The sequence below is a fragment of the Pundamilia nyererei genome, unplaced genomic scaffold (assembly GCF_000239375.1).
Source record: "Pundamilia nyererei isolate P.nyererei 1_Seehausen unplaced genomic scaffold, PunNye1.0 scaffold00032, whole genome shotgun sequence".
Taxonomy (NCBI): Eukaryota; Metazoa; Chordata; class Actinopteri; order Cichliformes; family Cichlidae; genus Pundamilia; species Pundamilia nyererei.
The window spans coordinates 1,520,024-1,535,688 of NW_005187433.1; the positions used below are offsets into that span (position 1 = coordinate 1,520,024).

The 15,665-nt window shown below is 36.4% G+C and overlaps 1 protein-coding gene across 1 annotated transcript in view; it reads right to left on the minus strand.

Annotated features, from left to right (window-relative positions):
- The window catches only part of galt (galactose-1-phosphate uridylyltransferase), a 42,971-nt gene that overhangs the window by 17,692 nt on the left and 9,614 nt on the right, over positions 1-15,665 (minus strand). Inside the window, exons 5-7 of the mRNA XM_013909843.1 lie at positions 14,149-14,278; positions 13,521-13,577; positions 7,901-8,023 (exon numbers count right to left, since the gene is read on the minus strand). Of these exons, the coding sequence (XP_013765297.1) occupies positions 7,901-8,023; positions 13,521-13,577; positions 14,149-14,278 (310 nt within the window). The remainder of the gene's footprint in view (positions 1-7,900; positions 8,024-13,520; positions 13,578-14,148; positions 14,279-15,665) is intronic.

Consider the following 15,665-nt stretch of genomic DNA (forward strand, 5'->3'; position numbering starts at 1 on the left):
TCCCGCAATATACGCTGAATTCTGAGGACTCTCCTTATCAATCTTGCACCTTCCGCAATGGGTGGCTCGCGTATACGGACAGGACATGGCTGCGACAGGCTTCCCAAAGCCACCTTCGCTTTTATAGCCGTGGTCTCTCATCTTGCTTACATGAAGTAATTTACTATTACTACTCTAAAATATGAATTACATCTGAAATAATCAAATACATGAAATAGAATGATTAATAGTACATTTCCCTTCTTTTAGGAAATGACCTGTATGTATCTGTATGAAATCAATAAAAGAATCAAGTACTGCATTATCTTTAGTTACATTGATAATATTTATTTATGGGAAGACAGTGGAAAAATATCGCTGTTGCTTTCGTATAAATGAAGCGGACATACCTGCGTGGCCGCGATCTAATCCTGTTTACATAAAGTAAGCCTGCTCCCGAGCAGGTTTACGCTTACGGATCTGTTGCTATGACAGCAAGTCCCAGATGAGCTTCGGGGAACCGAACGATCCAAGATCACGCGAAATCGTCAACAATCAAATCCAGCTAACTTACTTAGCGAGGTACGAAGAACGGGCCCCAGGGCTACAAAATTGACCTACAACAGATAAACAGTATCTGAAAGTCATTTCCTTAAGAAATAGGAAAACGTGCAGCAAAGACCTGACACAGGACCTGAGAGGTGCATCTGACACATCTACTGATACCTCATCGAAATGGTCTCATTGGAAGATTGGTTGTCAAGAAGCTATTTGTAAGCAAGAAAAACAAGGAGACAAAAATTGAGGTTTGCCAAATTACACAAGAACTGACGAGAAAGATCAGTGGCAACAGGTCTTATGGAGTGATAAATCCAAATTTGAAATTTGAGAAAGGTAAACAGTAAAAGTCTGCAGCTGACTGTAAAATACAATAGAGGCTCTGTCATGGTTTGGGGCTGCATTTCAGGCAATAGACCTTCAAGAAGCTATGAAGACAGTTCATGCTATGTTGGATAATAAAAGGAGATCATACCAAATGTTGATTTTTCAAGCCCATTAAATTGTACAAACTTAGTTTTTGCCTTATATTGTGCATCTCCATTTGTTTCATGTTTTGCACCGCACCCATGTCCCATTTTCCTAACAAAAAAAACTTTCCACATTATTGTATACTGTAATTATACCTTTTGTGGTATGTGTCATACAGATACTGTATACCTGTATACAGGGTTTTGCTGTCTTATATTATGCAAACAGAAAAAAAAGAGAAAAGAAAATTTCCATGATACATAAAGATATACCCAATGCTACACAGAAACATTCACACTTATGTTTGCTAAACTAAAATTACCCTACACATGTTGAAAGTAGTAATTTGATCCCTTTAGCTTATTACACTAGAAAAAGGAGCCATAAAGTAAAAAAAAAAAAAAAAAGAAGAAAAGAGCATGCTTTAACAAAGTGGGTTCAAAATGGTAATATAATGGGTCAGTCAGGTTTTGCTGTTCGCAGCAAGTAGCCTAATTATCATAAATTGTTTATATGCAAAATGTGTCTGAAGCCAAGAATTAACAAGCTGATGAATGGGCACAAACAAGCCCTGACCTTGCTATTACAATCCATCAAAAATAGATAAGTGTGTGCACATGCTTGTGTGTGTGTTAAATCACTAGCATGAATCTGATGCAACTTGGCTAGTAATCCCAACAGAATATATGCAATCGTTTTTTCCTCTTTGCATTTTACTTCCAGGTTCTGTTTGTTTGCATGTATTTCCTAACAGAACTCACTGCTTATTGTTATCAAAGCACAGACCTGATAAATTAACACCTCAAAGGGTTCTTTAACCAAAGATATGAAGCTAAGACGCCTGTCTGTTGCTTAGTACTGCCAGGTGAAGAGTGAATTTATAAAAGCTGGAAATCTGAAATCTGATCTGTGAGTGTATTGAGAGTGAAAAGAACTGTGGCAGAAAGCCAAAATCATGAGCTATACAACTGCACTTCTTGGTTTCCATCATCCATAGCACCTAATTGACACACTGCACACAGGCTTGTATGATGTGTGATTTCGCTTGCCTAAAAAGAACAAGTTGAATTCAAGTCAACGAGCAGAAACAATCCAAGGATCACTGATAGAAGAAAGGATTTACCAGAGCCTAACTGCAAAAGTAAAGTTTGTGTTAAATTGATAATGCTGAATGGAGCACTCAGTGAATCACATCTCTCAAAATGGTACTAAAATGATTTTATAGTGTGCTGTGTATTATCATAAGGTTTGTAAGAGACAAGAATAAAATAATACACAGATCAACAACTCAACACAATGCATTGTCAAAAGAAATAAATACACATACCTTCTCTATAATGGCTTCTTGTAATTTTGAGATTGTTTTTAAATTTTACTTATCATTTTTAAAGCATGTTTTGATCTGGCTCCAGGCTACATAGCAGATGTGTTACCCCGATATCAGCCATCTTACAGCCTTAGATCCTCAAGTGCTGCCCTCCTGGTGTTTCCAAAGTCAAGGCTTAGAATATCCTTTTGAATAACCCACCTGAGTCTTGGAAAATCTGTGACTTGTCTCAAATGAATTCCAAAAAACACATTTTCATGAACTTGCTTTTATGTGATGTTTGCGCTCTCTTTCTTGTTCTTTATTTTGTTGTTATTTGTGTATCTTTTTTGACTGTCTTGTGTATTTTTGTATGCAGTGTTTTTCTGTCTCTTAACCTCAGTTTAATTTTACAGTTTTATTTCTGGCCATAACCTCTGGCTTTCTTTTCAAATTTCTACTTGTACTTGCCTCTGAAAGCACTTTGCAAATTCTGTTTTTGAAAGGTGCTTTAATTATTCAGTGTACACCTAGTTTGCCTGATTTTTGATTTCCTTCACTCTTTTTATTTGCAACCATTTGCACATCAGAAATCATAACTTATCAGAGTCTAGCAACATACCTACAATCCAACCTGAGCAAAGGGAGTTAGACTAACAGAAAACAATTAACAATAGTTCAAAGGTTTAAATACTGAACATGTTTCTACCAGCACGTTGTTCACCCTTGTTGCACCTTCTGTGCGGTGATTGCCGAATTTTGGACCCTGGATTTCCTCCAGGTATTCAAGACATCCCCCACACCAGCAGAAAATAATGTATTGTGACTCATTCTGTCATTTCCCATCACTGTGTTTCTAACCCCAGAACTAGAGTTGTTGTGCAATACTACTATAAACCTAATTATCAGTAATCACACTTCTAGCCAGATAAGAGTCGGAGCTATAATTCTTCCACAGGTTTGAACAAGCTTGCCCAGAAAGGCATTAGTGCATAATTAATGGATCTACAGGGAATAATGTGCTGTTAAATAACTGTGGGGGGAAAACACAAAGTAATCTAACAGAATCACAAAATGTTCAGTTCTCCTAATCAAGTGAATTTGCTGTATAGAATTCTACTTAGTGCCTGGAGTAATACCACAGAGACCATGGCTTCTGTTTCACCACATACGCTTTATTTATTTATCTTTTAAAAGGGATGATGTAGAGCAACACTGTAAAGAAAACTGTATAATATTTTAATGCAAATTATTTAAGCAAATCAGCATCACTCACATTTTATGCTTTTAACCATAAAAATTTTTTTAACCTAAAAGCACTTACGCTACATATATCTACATAGATTCTTCTATTTTTGTTCTATTAACACTCAGTTTTTTTTATTCTTTATCCTCAAGCCTACTCAAGTTCTTTTGTCTTCAGTACTTTCAACAGAATTACAGAGAAACACAATGAAGATGGAAAACTGAGAGCCAGAATGGTGAGGAAAGATTGAAGAGGAGGTGCTATTAAATGACAGAGAGGAAGCGAAGGGTGGCGTAAAACAGACACTTCACGGACAGCAAATCCCAAGGAGTTTTATTCAATTAGCTTAGAAAGTTTTTGTTTCAAAGTCAAGAGTGTCACCTGGGAGCCGAAGACCAATTCAGAGTCCTCTAAACACGGCAGTGTGCCAATTTAAGGTCCTAACCACGAGGTCAGAGAGACAGGAGCAAGGAGCCAGCGAGAGGGAGAGAAGGAGAGAGACGTTAGAAGACGACAAGGCTTTTTTGCACACACACTTCTACTTTCACACTGATTTTATAAAGGTCAGTCCCCATGAGTACCTGTCTAGGAGATTCAAGTGTCTACTCTGCTCTTCTCAAAGCCTTAATGCTATCCTCTCTATCTCCCTCACACACAGACACACACTCCCAGTAGAACAGGTCAGCTCATTCCCTGAATGAATCAGAGGCTGTCTGATTTTTTCTTTTTTCCTCTCACCTGCATGTCTTTCTCTCTTTGTGACTTTGCATCTCTGTTTGTGCCCTCACTCCTCTCTCTCTATCTCCACTCGACTCCTGCAAGCTTCTTTTGTTCTTTCTGTCTCTCGTTCCATCTACTTGCTTCTCTGCCTTCGTCTTACTTTACTCCTTGCAGTTAATCTGAAACGCTCTTCACCCATTCTTAAACTTGAAATACTTTTTTGGCATAAAAAAACAAAAAACAACTACAAAAAAAACAAAAACGCTTTCAATTCAAGAGTAGGCTACAAGTAGAAAAATATCACTGTCTAGTTGTATGTGATTTTCAGCTGCATTTTTAATATCTAATCAAAATAATAATGACCACAATTTATGGTAAATGAGCAGGAAAATGAACAGTTTACAAACCAAAAGTGAAACTTTAGCAACTAACAGAAAAGAAGTTAAGGGTCTTTTTATATTTAAAAGGCTTATTTGAGCATGTGCACGTGTGTATGTGTGTGTTCATAAATGTTAACTGATGAATCATCCTAACTAAAAAGTAAAATAAAAAAGTTCAACATTATGGATAAAAAATGATTTCCTTTCTTGCAAATATTTATATAAAATGATTGGTATCAGTCTTTCAAGGCCTTTACATTAAGTATGCAGGTGGTACTCATCAGTCTGACTTTGCCCAAACACTGATTTTTAAAAGGAAGAGCTACTCTGGCTACTCTCTGGTAAAAAAAACTAACAAAAAAAACAAAAACAAAAAGTAACTACCATGATCATCACTATTTAATAATGTTGTATATTTATTGTTGTGCGCTTCCCCTCTTTAATATATAGAAAAAAGTGAAGTCAAGGCAATTAACTGTCATGGTGTGTAGGTTATACATAGTGTGAGAAATGTGATGAAGAGGGCCCAAGATCCTTACACAGGATGCAGGCAGGAATTAACCAAAGAAAGACATTTATTTAGAAAGTCCTGATTTTCTGTCTTCTTTCTCAGAATTATGAAAAAAGTCAGAATTCTGACTTTATTGTCTGTAGGTTTTAATATCAGGTTTAATGTAGACATGAAAATGTAGTCATTCTTGTCATCTTGGTAGAAAATATAGTTTGTGATATTAGTAATGTGATATCATTACTTTAATTGGGAATAGTTGCCCCAGTAAATTTACATCAAACTACAAGAACATCTTACAGGTGGAAGTCTAAAACTGAAGGCACAGCTAGGTAATATCATTACAACAAGATCAACTGGTAGCATACTGTATTTTCCGCACTATAAGGCGCACTTAAAATCCCTTAATTTTGTCAAAAATCAACAGTGCGCCTTATAATCCGGTGTGCCTTATGTATGAATTCTGGTTGTGCTTACTGACCTCGAACCGATTTTATGTGGTACACGGCGCTCAAAAATCTGTCAAGAAATGTTTTAGTATGACTTTGGTAAGTTACGAAGCTGCACCGCTTAATGGATTGTCAGAGCATTACGGCTACCGTAGTCAGGAGCCTCATGGAGTAATCTGGGTCCAAAACTCCGTCAACTTCAGGTCCCAAAGTCAAACGAACACTGCGGCATCACTCAGAGTTAAACACTGTCTAAATTCTTTCATCTTTAATAAAATGATCAGCGTTGCTGCTTTACCAGGTGTAACAACTAAATTTAACATCCAGGCATCCATGAAAACAGAATTTATTAAATTTAACGGAATTAAGTTAGCAGGAAGTTAGCTCACTAGTTTCTACCTAAACATTATATAGCATGTTCTGACTGAGAGATTTCTGAAAAAATTAAAACGTACAGCTCAGCTATCACTTCCAACATAAATGTAGAAAGGAAAGTAAACAGCAGTGACGTTTGTAGGGTTACTGAAGTTCGGCTAGCTGGTATATAATGATGTGCTACGTGATTGCTAGCGACACAGCTATGTTAGCATAACATAAACAGTGAAGCTGGAGGACGAACGCTAACTTTTTTCCACTCGATAAAAGTTCCCAATGCTGTAAACAGACCAAACTTCAGTCAGGAGAATTGAGATAATTAATCCACAATACAAGGTTAGTCATTAATATACTGCAACAACACAGGAATGGAGGAGCTGCGAGAGAATTCAACATTAATTAATCAATGGTACGGAAGTGGAGGAAGCAAGAAGAATGAGTTGAGTAAAATTTGATCTGATTTTTTTTTTTCGTTTAATGCACCTTATAATCCGGTGTGCCTTATGGTCCAAAAAATACGGTATTTGGGTAGCTTATGGGTGGATAAACAAAAGTGAAGCAGGTTTACAAAAAAAGGGTTTTAGCTGTGAATATAACCTGAGGTTAAGTATATTAAAGTGGCATAAGTAAGCCAGTTCTCCATGGTTTCAGATAGAGATGTAAAAATTCACTCCCAATTCGTTCTGGGTTTCTGCTAAGTGTATGCTCACTAATAAGACATTTGCCAACCTGCTAAATGTACTCAGTGCTGTCTTCAGTGGTTACTGCTGCTGATGCTGTACACATGACTGAAAGATCACTCAAATACACCCACACTGAGTTTTCCTGTTCTTCTGGCAGGTTGAAGATTGATGCTGCAGCATTATGTTAATGAGCATCTCTGCTGTCCAATCACACGCTTCACTGACCAAGAGACAGGCAGATGATGTGGATGGGAAATCAAAAGAGAATGGTGAGGTATAAGTAAGAGAGAGGAAAAGAGCAGCATGGCAGAAAAGTGTAGTAAAGTAGACAGATAAAGAGAGCAGTCATGGTGAGAAAAACACTACGGCAGAGGTTTGCAGGCATCCTGCATCTCGAGGAATTTCCATCAACATTATATCAAAAAAATAACTGAAGTAATATATTAAGAAAATCATTTGATTAAACAGGCCTTCGGAATCATGTATTATGGTTTGAGTTGCATATTTGACCTGGGAGACCACATCTCTTGTACGTCTCCTTGTGGAGCACACATTAGACATCAATTTCTGGATAATACACTGGATACACTTTCCATAATTCATGACTTTAGAAATTTTGAATCTGATAATAACCTGACCTCACAGGAAGAGTAAAATACAAGCTTTGGGAACACTTTATAATAGCTACTGTTATTAAATAGGAACTTGACAGGTAATTAAACTTCTCTTAAAAGATAATTACAAAATTACACAATGGAATGAGTTCGGTTTATGCACCGAAACTACAGTGTAGGATTTAACAAACCATGCTTAAAATCTACTCATCCACAACCTTAAAACTGGACAATGGAAAATTTTGCTTAAAGGGTGCATACTGTATTAAAATGGGGTCCTGCCATGGCACAGATACCACAGTACACCTTCATCCATCTCTGTGTCCAACAGTTTTAGACACACGGCAAAAGAAAGTCTTGCTGTTATAATTCCATATACAATAAATAATATAATTATTTTAAATTACCCAAATGTAATTATTGAATTAACAACTGATGGCGTAACTAATCATTCAGAAACATTATTAATTATCATTAATTAATTATTATATATTTTGTTTGTTTATTTTGTGAATTAAAATGTATTAAATTACAGATTACAAATTACTATTTCAAAAATGTTCACGTGTTTTAAAGGTTACCAAAACAATGTGTTTATGTGTGAGCCGTACCTTTTTCTCAGCCTCCCGTTTGGCATATTGCAGCAGCATTGGCTCTCCGTGTTTCTGATAGTATGCTCTCTGACAGCGGTCTGACAGGGCCGGCTCATTAGGAAGAAAGTTGCTGGCCCACACCTATATGAAAGCAGAACGCTGATTATGATCATGATGATGATGATGGAGATGACAGATGGAAAAACATAGACTCTAGAATAACTTAATATATACATGTGTGTGTGTGTGTGTGTGTGTGTGTGTGTGTGTGTGTGTGTGTGTGTGTGTGTGTGTGTGTGCGCGCACGCGCATGCGGTTACACTACAGTGTGTTTAGATAATCAAAGGGTTATTAAGTGAATCTACCCACTTTTTCCCCACTGCCCTGATTCCAAATGACCACATTACATTTGCTATTTAATAGGGTGATTTATCAATATCACTCAATCAATAAATGTTTTACAGATGCAGAATTCAAGCTTTCAAAACACTTTCTTTTCTTTCAGGCTTCTCATATTGATAAATGGGTTTTCCCCTGCAGCCACAGGCTTTCATTTATTTCAATACAAAGTAAAAATCAGTTCCCATACACTAAAACTTAATTAAGACAGGTACTTTATCAATGTGAAAAGCACTGACTGGCCCTGAGAATGTATTTTCTCGATGTGCTCCCCAGTCAGAACCTTTTGTGAACCCGGTTTGGTTCACAAAAATAGATTTGGACTATTGTGACACCCTTCTCTCTGCCTCCAATAAAGTTCTTGTCTATTCTTAATGAAATCTGGCCGACACCTGGGTCTTCATCTGAGGCACTCAGTGGGTCTAGAAAGTTTCTGTTGGAAAAGAATTACTTGCAAGTCATAAGATCCTATTGCACATGGGCTCAAAATTATCTACTGAAGTTGAAACAGTTGTTACACATTAGAAATCTGCTGTTCTGCTACTGTCTAAGCTCATCACACGCAACTAATCAAATTGACCAAGGCTGTGTTTCAAATATGGTGCCAAATGCTTATAATTATAATCTATTGACATTTGTTGGGCTTTTTGCTTAATTTGTCGACAACTACCAATCAAGAATTGGAGCTCTAAGGTTTAAGATGTATGTGAATAAACTCTAGTGAGTAAGGAAGTAAATAAGAAAGTGAATTATAAGGAAACACATAGTGAAAATACTCCAGGAAAATAATTGAAAGTTAGCAAAAATGACAAATCTCTGTCATTGCGACACCTGCATTTTTTTTTTGTCTACTCTACTGTGCTTGGGATCACTGCCCTGTTACATTACCCAGTTTTGGGCAAGCCTTAGCTCTCAGACAGCCTCACATTTGACTCATGAATATTTTGGAATACAGAAGAGTTTGTGGTCAACTCAATGACTGAAAAATCGAAAGTTTTGTGGTTTGTACAAATGCAACTTTGCAAATCTAAGATGTGCTGTCATGTTATTTTAAGAACAAGCATGGCTTGTTTGTCTTCCAAACAAGCCATGCTTGCTTGGTACTTTTCTATTTGTGCCCTTGGGAATTTTAATATTTAACATGCTAACTGAAGCCTGTAGATGAGTTTGAAATGTAGCTTTTAATTTTTCACTGGGCACTGCACAGTCTGACATCTGACATCCATTCCTGGGAAAATTGAGGCATTGTTTTAATGTTCCAGACCAGCCAAACCCAATACTGGTTCTCCCAGAGGTGTCTTCCTATTCAAAGGGAGTTTTCCTTTCCAATGTTTCCAAGTGCTTGCTCATAGAGGATCATTTGATTGTTGGGGTTTCTTTCTATTTTTGTGGGGTGTTTACCTTGCAATACAAAGCACAATGAGCTGACTGTTATTGTGATTTAGTGCTACATAAATAATACTGAATATAATAATTTAATTTTATAGACATGAGCACACTTGCTGATGATCAATTAATCAAGAGTATTTGATTATCTGTACTTGGAGGCTGATAACTCTGTTAATTCCTATGGAAGCAGTAAGGGTGTACTTGCAGTAAGGTTTCAAAGTCCTGTGAAACCTTTTTTTTTTGCTTTGTACACACAAAATTAAATTCTTGTGATAATTGCACCTGGCAAGAAAAATAAAAACAAAACAACTGTCTTGATCGTTAACAGAGACAAACAAATTGTTCAAACTTTGCTCTCATCAACCACCAACTGGCATTCCCCACCAGGCTATGTTTACTCTAAATGAAACAATGGTATTATCTCTGATTGAGAAAGTGAGCATCCCTGGAGAAAATGATGCTGCAACATATTCATGCAAATTTATGAAACAAAAGTATTTTTTTGGTTTCACACTATAGTTCAGCTGCATTCTGGGAAGCTTTATATGGATAATAGTGAGCATCAGACCAGACATTTGCATTACCCATGCAAAATATAGGATTTTAATGGCTGTAAAAGCAGTGCCAAATAACTCAACTTGACAGTGCACGTTAAATGATTGCCTAAGACAACTGTTACTGAGGTTTTGAATGAGGCACTGTATTTAATTTGGGGTTTCTTAAGAACATCACTGCCTCCCTACATATACTTGTGCTCATTAGTGTGGATGCAGAGTAGACAATGCATTGTATATTCATCCTCTAAAGACTGAAAACTTCACCAGAATATTGATTAGGTATGTGGCTGCTTTGTGTGCATACGTCTGTTCTTTTAAGGTATTTCTTTCTACTATGGTGATCTTGCTTTCTAGTGGGATGTCTTTTTTAATATTTGTCAATTTTATTGGAATCTTTTAGGTCTTCCATAGTGTTCTGAAATCGAAAATAGCATATTTGTGTCAGGCATCAGGAGTAGATTTTCCAGTTAAATCATTCCACTATATGATGAACAGAGTAATAACCAGAGGCATCCTCTGATGCTTTAAACACCACCGCTTTACACTGTGTTGGAGATTCCTTTCTGATTTCAGACTTTTTTTCTTTTTTTACCCATACTGTAGTGCAGGGATAACACAGTGACAGATTTGAACCTGTCAACCTTTCCTGCTTTGAATACAGAAATTTTAGGTGGAAATGCAAAATGGTTCCTACTGAGTGCAGGCTGGAGCTTTCATGTTCTCACGGTGCCTACGTGGCTTCTCTCTGAGTATTCCAGCTTCCTCCCACAGTTCAAAGACATGCATGTTAGGTTAACTGGTGATTTAAATTAACTGTAGGGATGAATGTGAGCACAAATGCTTGTCTGTCTCTCTGTGTTAGACCTGCAACAGACTGGATAGGATCCTGGGATAGGCTCCATAGCCCTCACAACTCTGAATTGGGTATGTGGAAGGAAATAGATGGATGATAATCAAGATTTTCTTCTTCGCTTTCAGTCAGTTCTGCTGACCTTGCCCAATAGTTGTCATATTAACATGGGTTTGGATTTATGAATAATACTTAGCATGTAATAAAACAAATGCAATAAAGTAATACTTTTAAGCAGCTGGAAGTTATTAATGTTTCCTGGCATGTTGCCTCAAGCTGTGATAAGACCCTTTCCACAATCACTGCTGTAGAAACTAGATTTATGTTCATATTAATGGCTTTTGGCTAAAGGCTGCACCATGCTTTTTCAAGCATGACCCTGGGAAGGCAGAAAGAAACAGACTTTGTTGTGTTTTTATTAAATGTGCACATGCTGTTTATCTTCATACTTCCCGGTACGTGTAGATACATACATGCCTGCCAACACCTGCAGTTTTGGGTCTATTTGTACACCTGTGTTTTGTGTACATTAATTAATGGCCAACAGGAGACTGCTAATTCTCAAAGAGAGAAAATTAAAGAGAACACAGACAAGAAAAACAAAGAATGTAATTACTCTGGCAAGATAAAACTTCTGAAAAAAAGGTATTATCTTTTACTGCAAATAACAACATCATCATGGCTTTTACTTCAGCTTCCAAGTATAACATCTGAAATAAAATATATACTCTGGAAATAAATATTAACTCAATGAATATCTGGTCCTCACGGTCAATTCGTAGCACTTTGCAAAATTAATTTTCTATATTCTTTGGACTGCTTACATAAAAAAAAATATATCACTATTCCAGAGGCATATGTTTTCCTTCCTCCACTTACATAAAAATACATAAAGCTCTTTTCCTTTGAGACCAAAGTTATCAGAAGCAATGCTGCCTCCAGAACATGATTAACATTTTCTGTTGATTATTCTTCAAAGTCTTAGATCTACCCTTCGTATGTGTTGGCCTGGAGGGGTTGCCTGGCTGTACACATAGACGAACACACGTTTTAAACCACTCTTTTTTCTTGGACTTTGATGTCTAAAGCAAGGGAAATCTAGTCTGCAGGAAAATCCTAAATAAATAAATAATAAACATTTTCAAAAAGCCCCACCAAAGACTGGATCCGGGTTTGATTCTTGATCTTTATAACAGACATGAAAAACTAAATACATATGTGTCCTTTTTATCTATTTACAGTAATGGAAGTGTATTATAGAAATTTGGTGTATAGAAAGTATACGTATCTTCAACAAACTTGGATTATTTCTATTACAACCCTGTTATTTTGAGGTTGCGTACTGCCATCTGTTGGTCATTTCTATATTTCAGAAAATAGCAGCTGATTCAGATTCTATTATGGTTTTGCTTCTATCTGTGTAGTGATGAGCATAATATTGATTTTATTTATTATTTTTCATTGATTGCCAAAAGGGAAGAAACTAATCAACTAAGCCAATAGAAATCCTTTTAATAAAGCTTAAGAGTTAAGAGGGTGACATCAGCTTTGTTTTCAACACATTATTTTAACTATGCTTTTAAAAAAACATAAGAAAATCAGCCCAGCGGTGTTTATCAGAGCTAAAACATCTCTATGATTTTGTCTCTGTTGTTTGCTCAACATCACACAGTAAGGTGACAGTTTGACAGGAAATGCCTCCCTATTTCAAGTTTTAGTTCTGCCTTATTAAAAGGCAGGAAAATATGAGCACAAGAAAATAGCAAAGCTGTAAGGTGTGATTTGTCTTTAGAAAAAGTAATAAAGGAAGAAATGACGACACACAAATACAGAATTGTTGATAATTTCTGGATGAAAAGTCAATTAACAGCTTCTGTGCTGAGGCTTGTCTGGCTCAAAAACTTTTATATGAAAGCTTTGCTGTTGGTTTTTTTTTTTTTTTTTTTTTAAATCACTTCTCATCTTCATTGTCATAAACTGGTCGCTCAGATGTGCAAATTGGACCAACGAGACAGATTTGTATTGCAAATGTGTGATAAGAGAATTTAAGGTTTTGATGCTGCAACATGAAAGTAGCTGGAATGAGTGTATGTATATATTCTTGCACTTATTCTCACTGTGAGGACATTTCATTTATCAATGAAGATGAAACGTTTGTGGGAAATTAGATCCAGCATTGTTTTAATTGCCCTTTCTCACATGTCGCACACAAGAGGAGATTACTACTGAAATGTGAGGTCGCTGCCAACGCAGAGCATGCAGAAGGAAGGACAGACTATTCTCACATGGCCACAATCAGACATCACACAGACTTTCTGCTAGGAAGCTGGCAGGTTAAAGACAGTTTAATGGTCGATTCAACTCATTATGACATTTGCATTCTAACAAGCATCACCATGACTGCAGTGCATATGCCAAATCAGGTAATGTGTGCATCGCTTACCTGGCAGTGAGGATGTGGATTTGAACAACCCATCATAGCACCCTTATTCTCGAAGATCTAAAAACAACAGCAGCAACAACAACAACAACAACAAAGCAGCAGAAGTTAACACAGGATTTAGATAGCTGTTCTTATCTAAACAGCATGCATTTTCTGGGCTGGATTGGTTGACACCAAGTATGAGTATCTGAGTATTAGGTGTTATATGAATTTCCATATCTAAGGAATTATGACAAAATGCTGAACTGAAACAAAAGGTGTATTTTTTAGTTGGGTCCAAATAAGTGTACATCCTACAAATGAACAAAAAAAAGCTTCCAAAAATATTATTTAATATTTGGCATGTGGCACATTTGAAGTTAGACATCTTGCCCATGTCCTGCTTTATTTGAAACAGCTGTTTGAATTTGTGAATTTGACCGGAGGCGTCATTAAAGTTTTATGTGATCCAATAAAATACATATTAACGTGAAAAACTAGAGACGGCAGAAAATTGAAGGATCTGTGACAGGGTAAAAAGGTTAGCAGGTACAATTTTAGATGTATCCAGCCCTGGGAAAAATAAAATCAATAATGTGACTGTGTTTGTGTGTGTGTGCGTGTCAGAGAAAGTGAGAATATTGCATACCTGAACCCATGGGTATATAGTGCCTAGTTCCTCAACAAGCTCCGCCCACTTGTCTATCACGTTTACAACCTCTTCTTTTTTCATGAGAGGGAGCGTGACGTCTGACCAGGGATGGAAACACATGACCTTACTGAGGAAGGCATTTAAAAATGAAAAAAAAGAGAAAAAGAGGAAGGAAAGGTGGTTATTGGTGTTAAAAGACTGAAACAGAATCTAACACTTGCTGAATTAATTAACCAGGATCAGCTTCTCAAAATTAATTAACATTAATAACTTAACACGGCACTACCAAAAAGGAAAAAAAAACAAAAACAAAAACAAGAAAACCTATTATGATGCCTATAATAACAGCAAATTTGAGTCTTCAGAAATTTTAGCCTGCACACCAGAGGGTAATGTCATAGTGGCTTAATCGATCTTTTATCCAGGCAACAGTCTACGCACTTACAGTAGCATTCAATGCAGATAAGACGGTGGAAATGTCACTAGTTTTTTATAGGGATTTGGGGTGATGTGTTCCTTGTGTTGTTAGAGGTTCATTTAAGACACATTACATTGTTGCTGTTGCTCTTTTTGTGAATAATAAGAATTGAATGATGTCATTGTTTTAGTATAAAACAGACCCTTGCTCTGTTTTTGAATTCCCTGGTTAATTAAAGCAAAGTGATAATCTGGGGGAAGGTAAAAGTCATTGCTATGCACTTCCCATAAACTGCCTGTCAAATACAGCTACACAGCCTTTACTTTTGATTTTCTGTTGACTCTCACATTGGCAGGGCCCTGGGGTTCAGTTGAAAAATTACTGCACATAAAAGCAAAGCTGACATTTTGCTCCTTTTAGATTTAGATGAATGTCACAAACAGACATGGATTACAACTACTGGTTGAGTTCAATCTTGTTTTTAAGAGGTAATATTATAAAAAGTGAAGTCAAATAGTCAGTGGAAACAGAATGGAATTGGTCTATGAAAAACAGAGCCAAATAACTGAACACAGAGTAATAACCCTAAAAAATGTCTGCAGGAAAAAAGAGAATGGAAACAAATGCTGATGGATATGTGAGAAAGTGAAGGTGCCATTAATAAATTGTGTATTCTTCATGTTCACTATATAAGTTAAACTACCTCACCTGGCAATAAAGTCTAAAGTCTAGATATAAACTACGGTTCAAAATAAATAAATAAATAAATAAATATATATAAAAATGTGAATTCTATGACAGCTGTGAACAACTATTTGCGTTATTTTTAGAGTCTTCCTTTGTGCAACCAAACAAAACAACCTTTTTAAGCAACCAAAATAGTTGTCACAACTATAACATCGTATGTTACATTTAATGAGCCAGACTCCTAACGATAATAAAGGTTTATTCAGCTAAGAAAAAAAAAGAAAAAAAAGAAAAAACAAAAAGCATGAGCTTGGTTAACAATGGTTTATCAACTTTGCACAGATGTTAGATGTTAGATGTTAGGTGTGTGTGTGTGTGTGTGTGTGTGTGTGTGTGTGTGTGTGTGTGT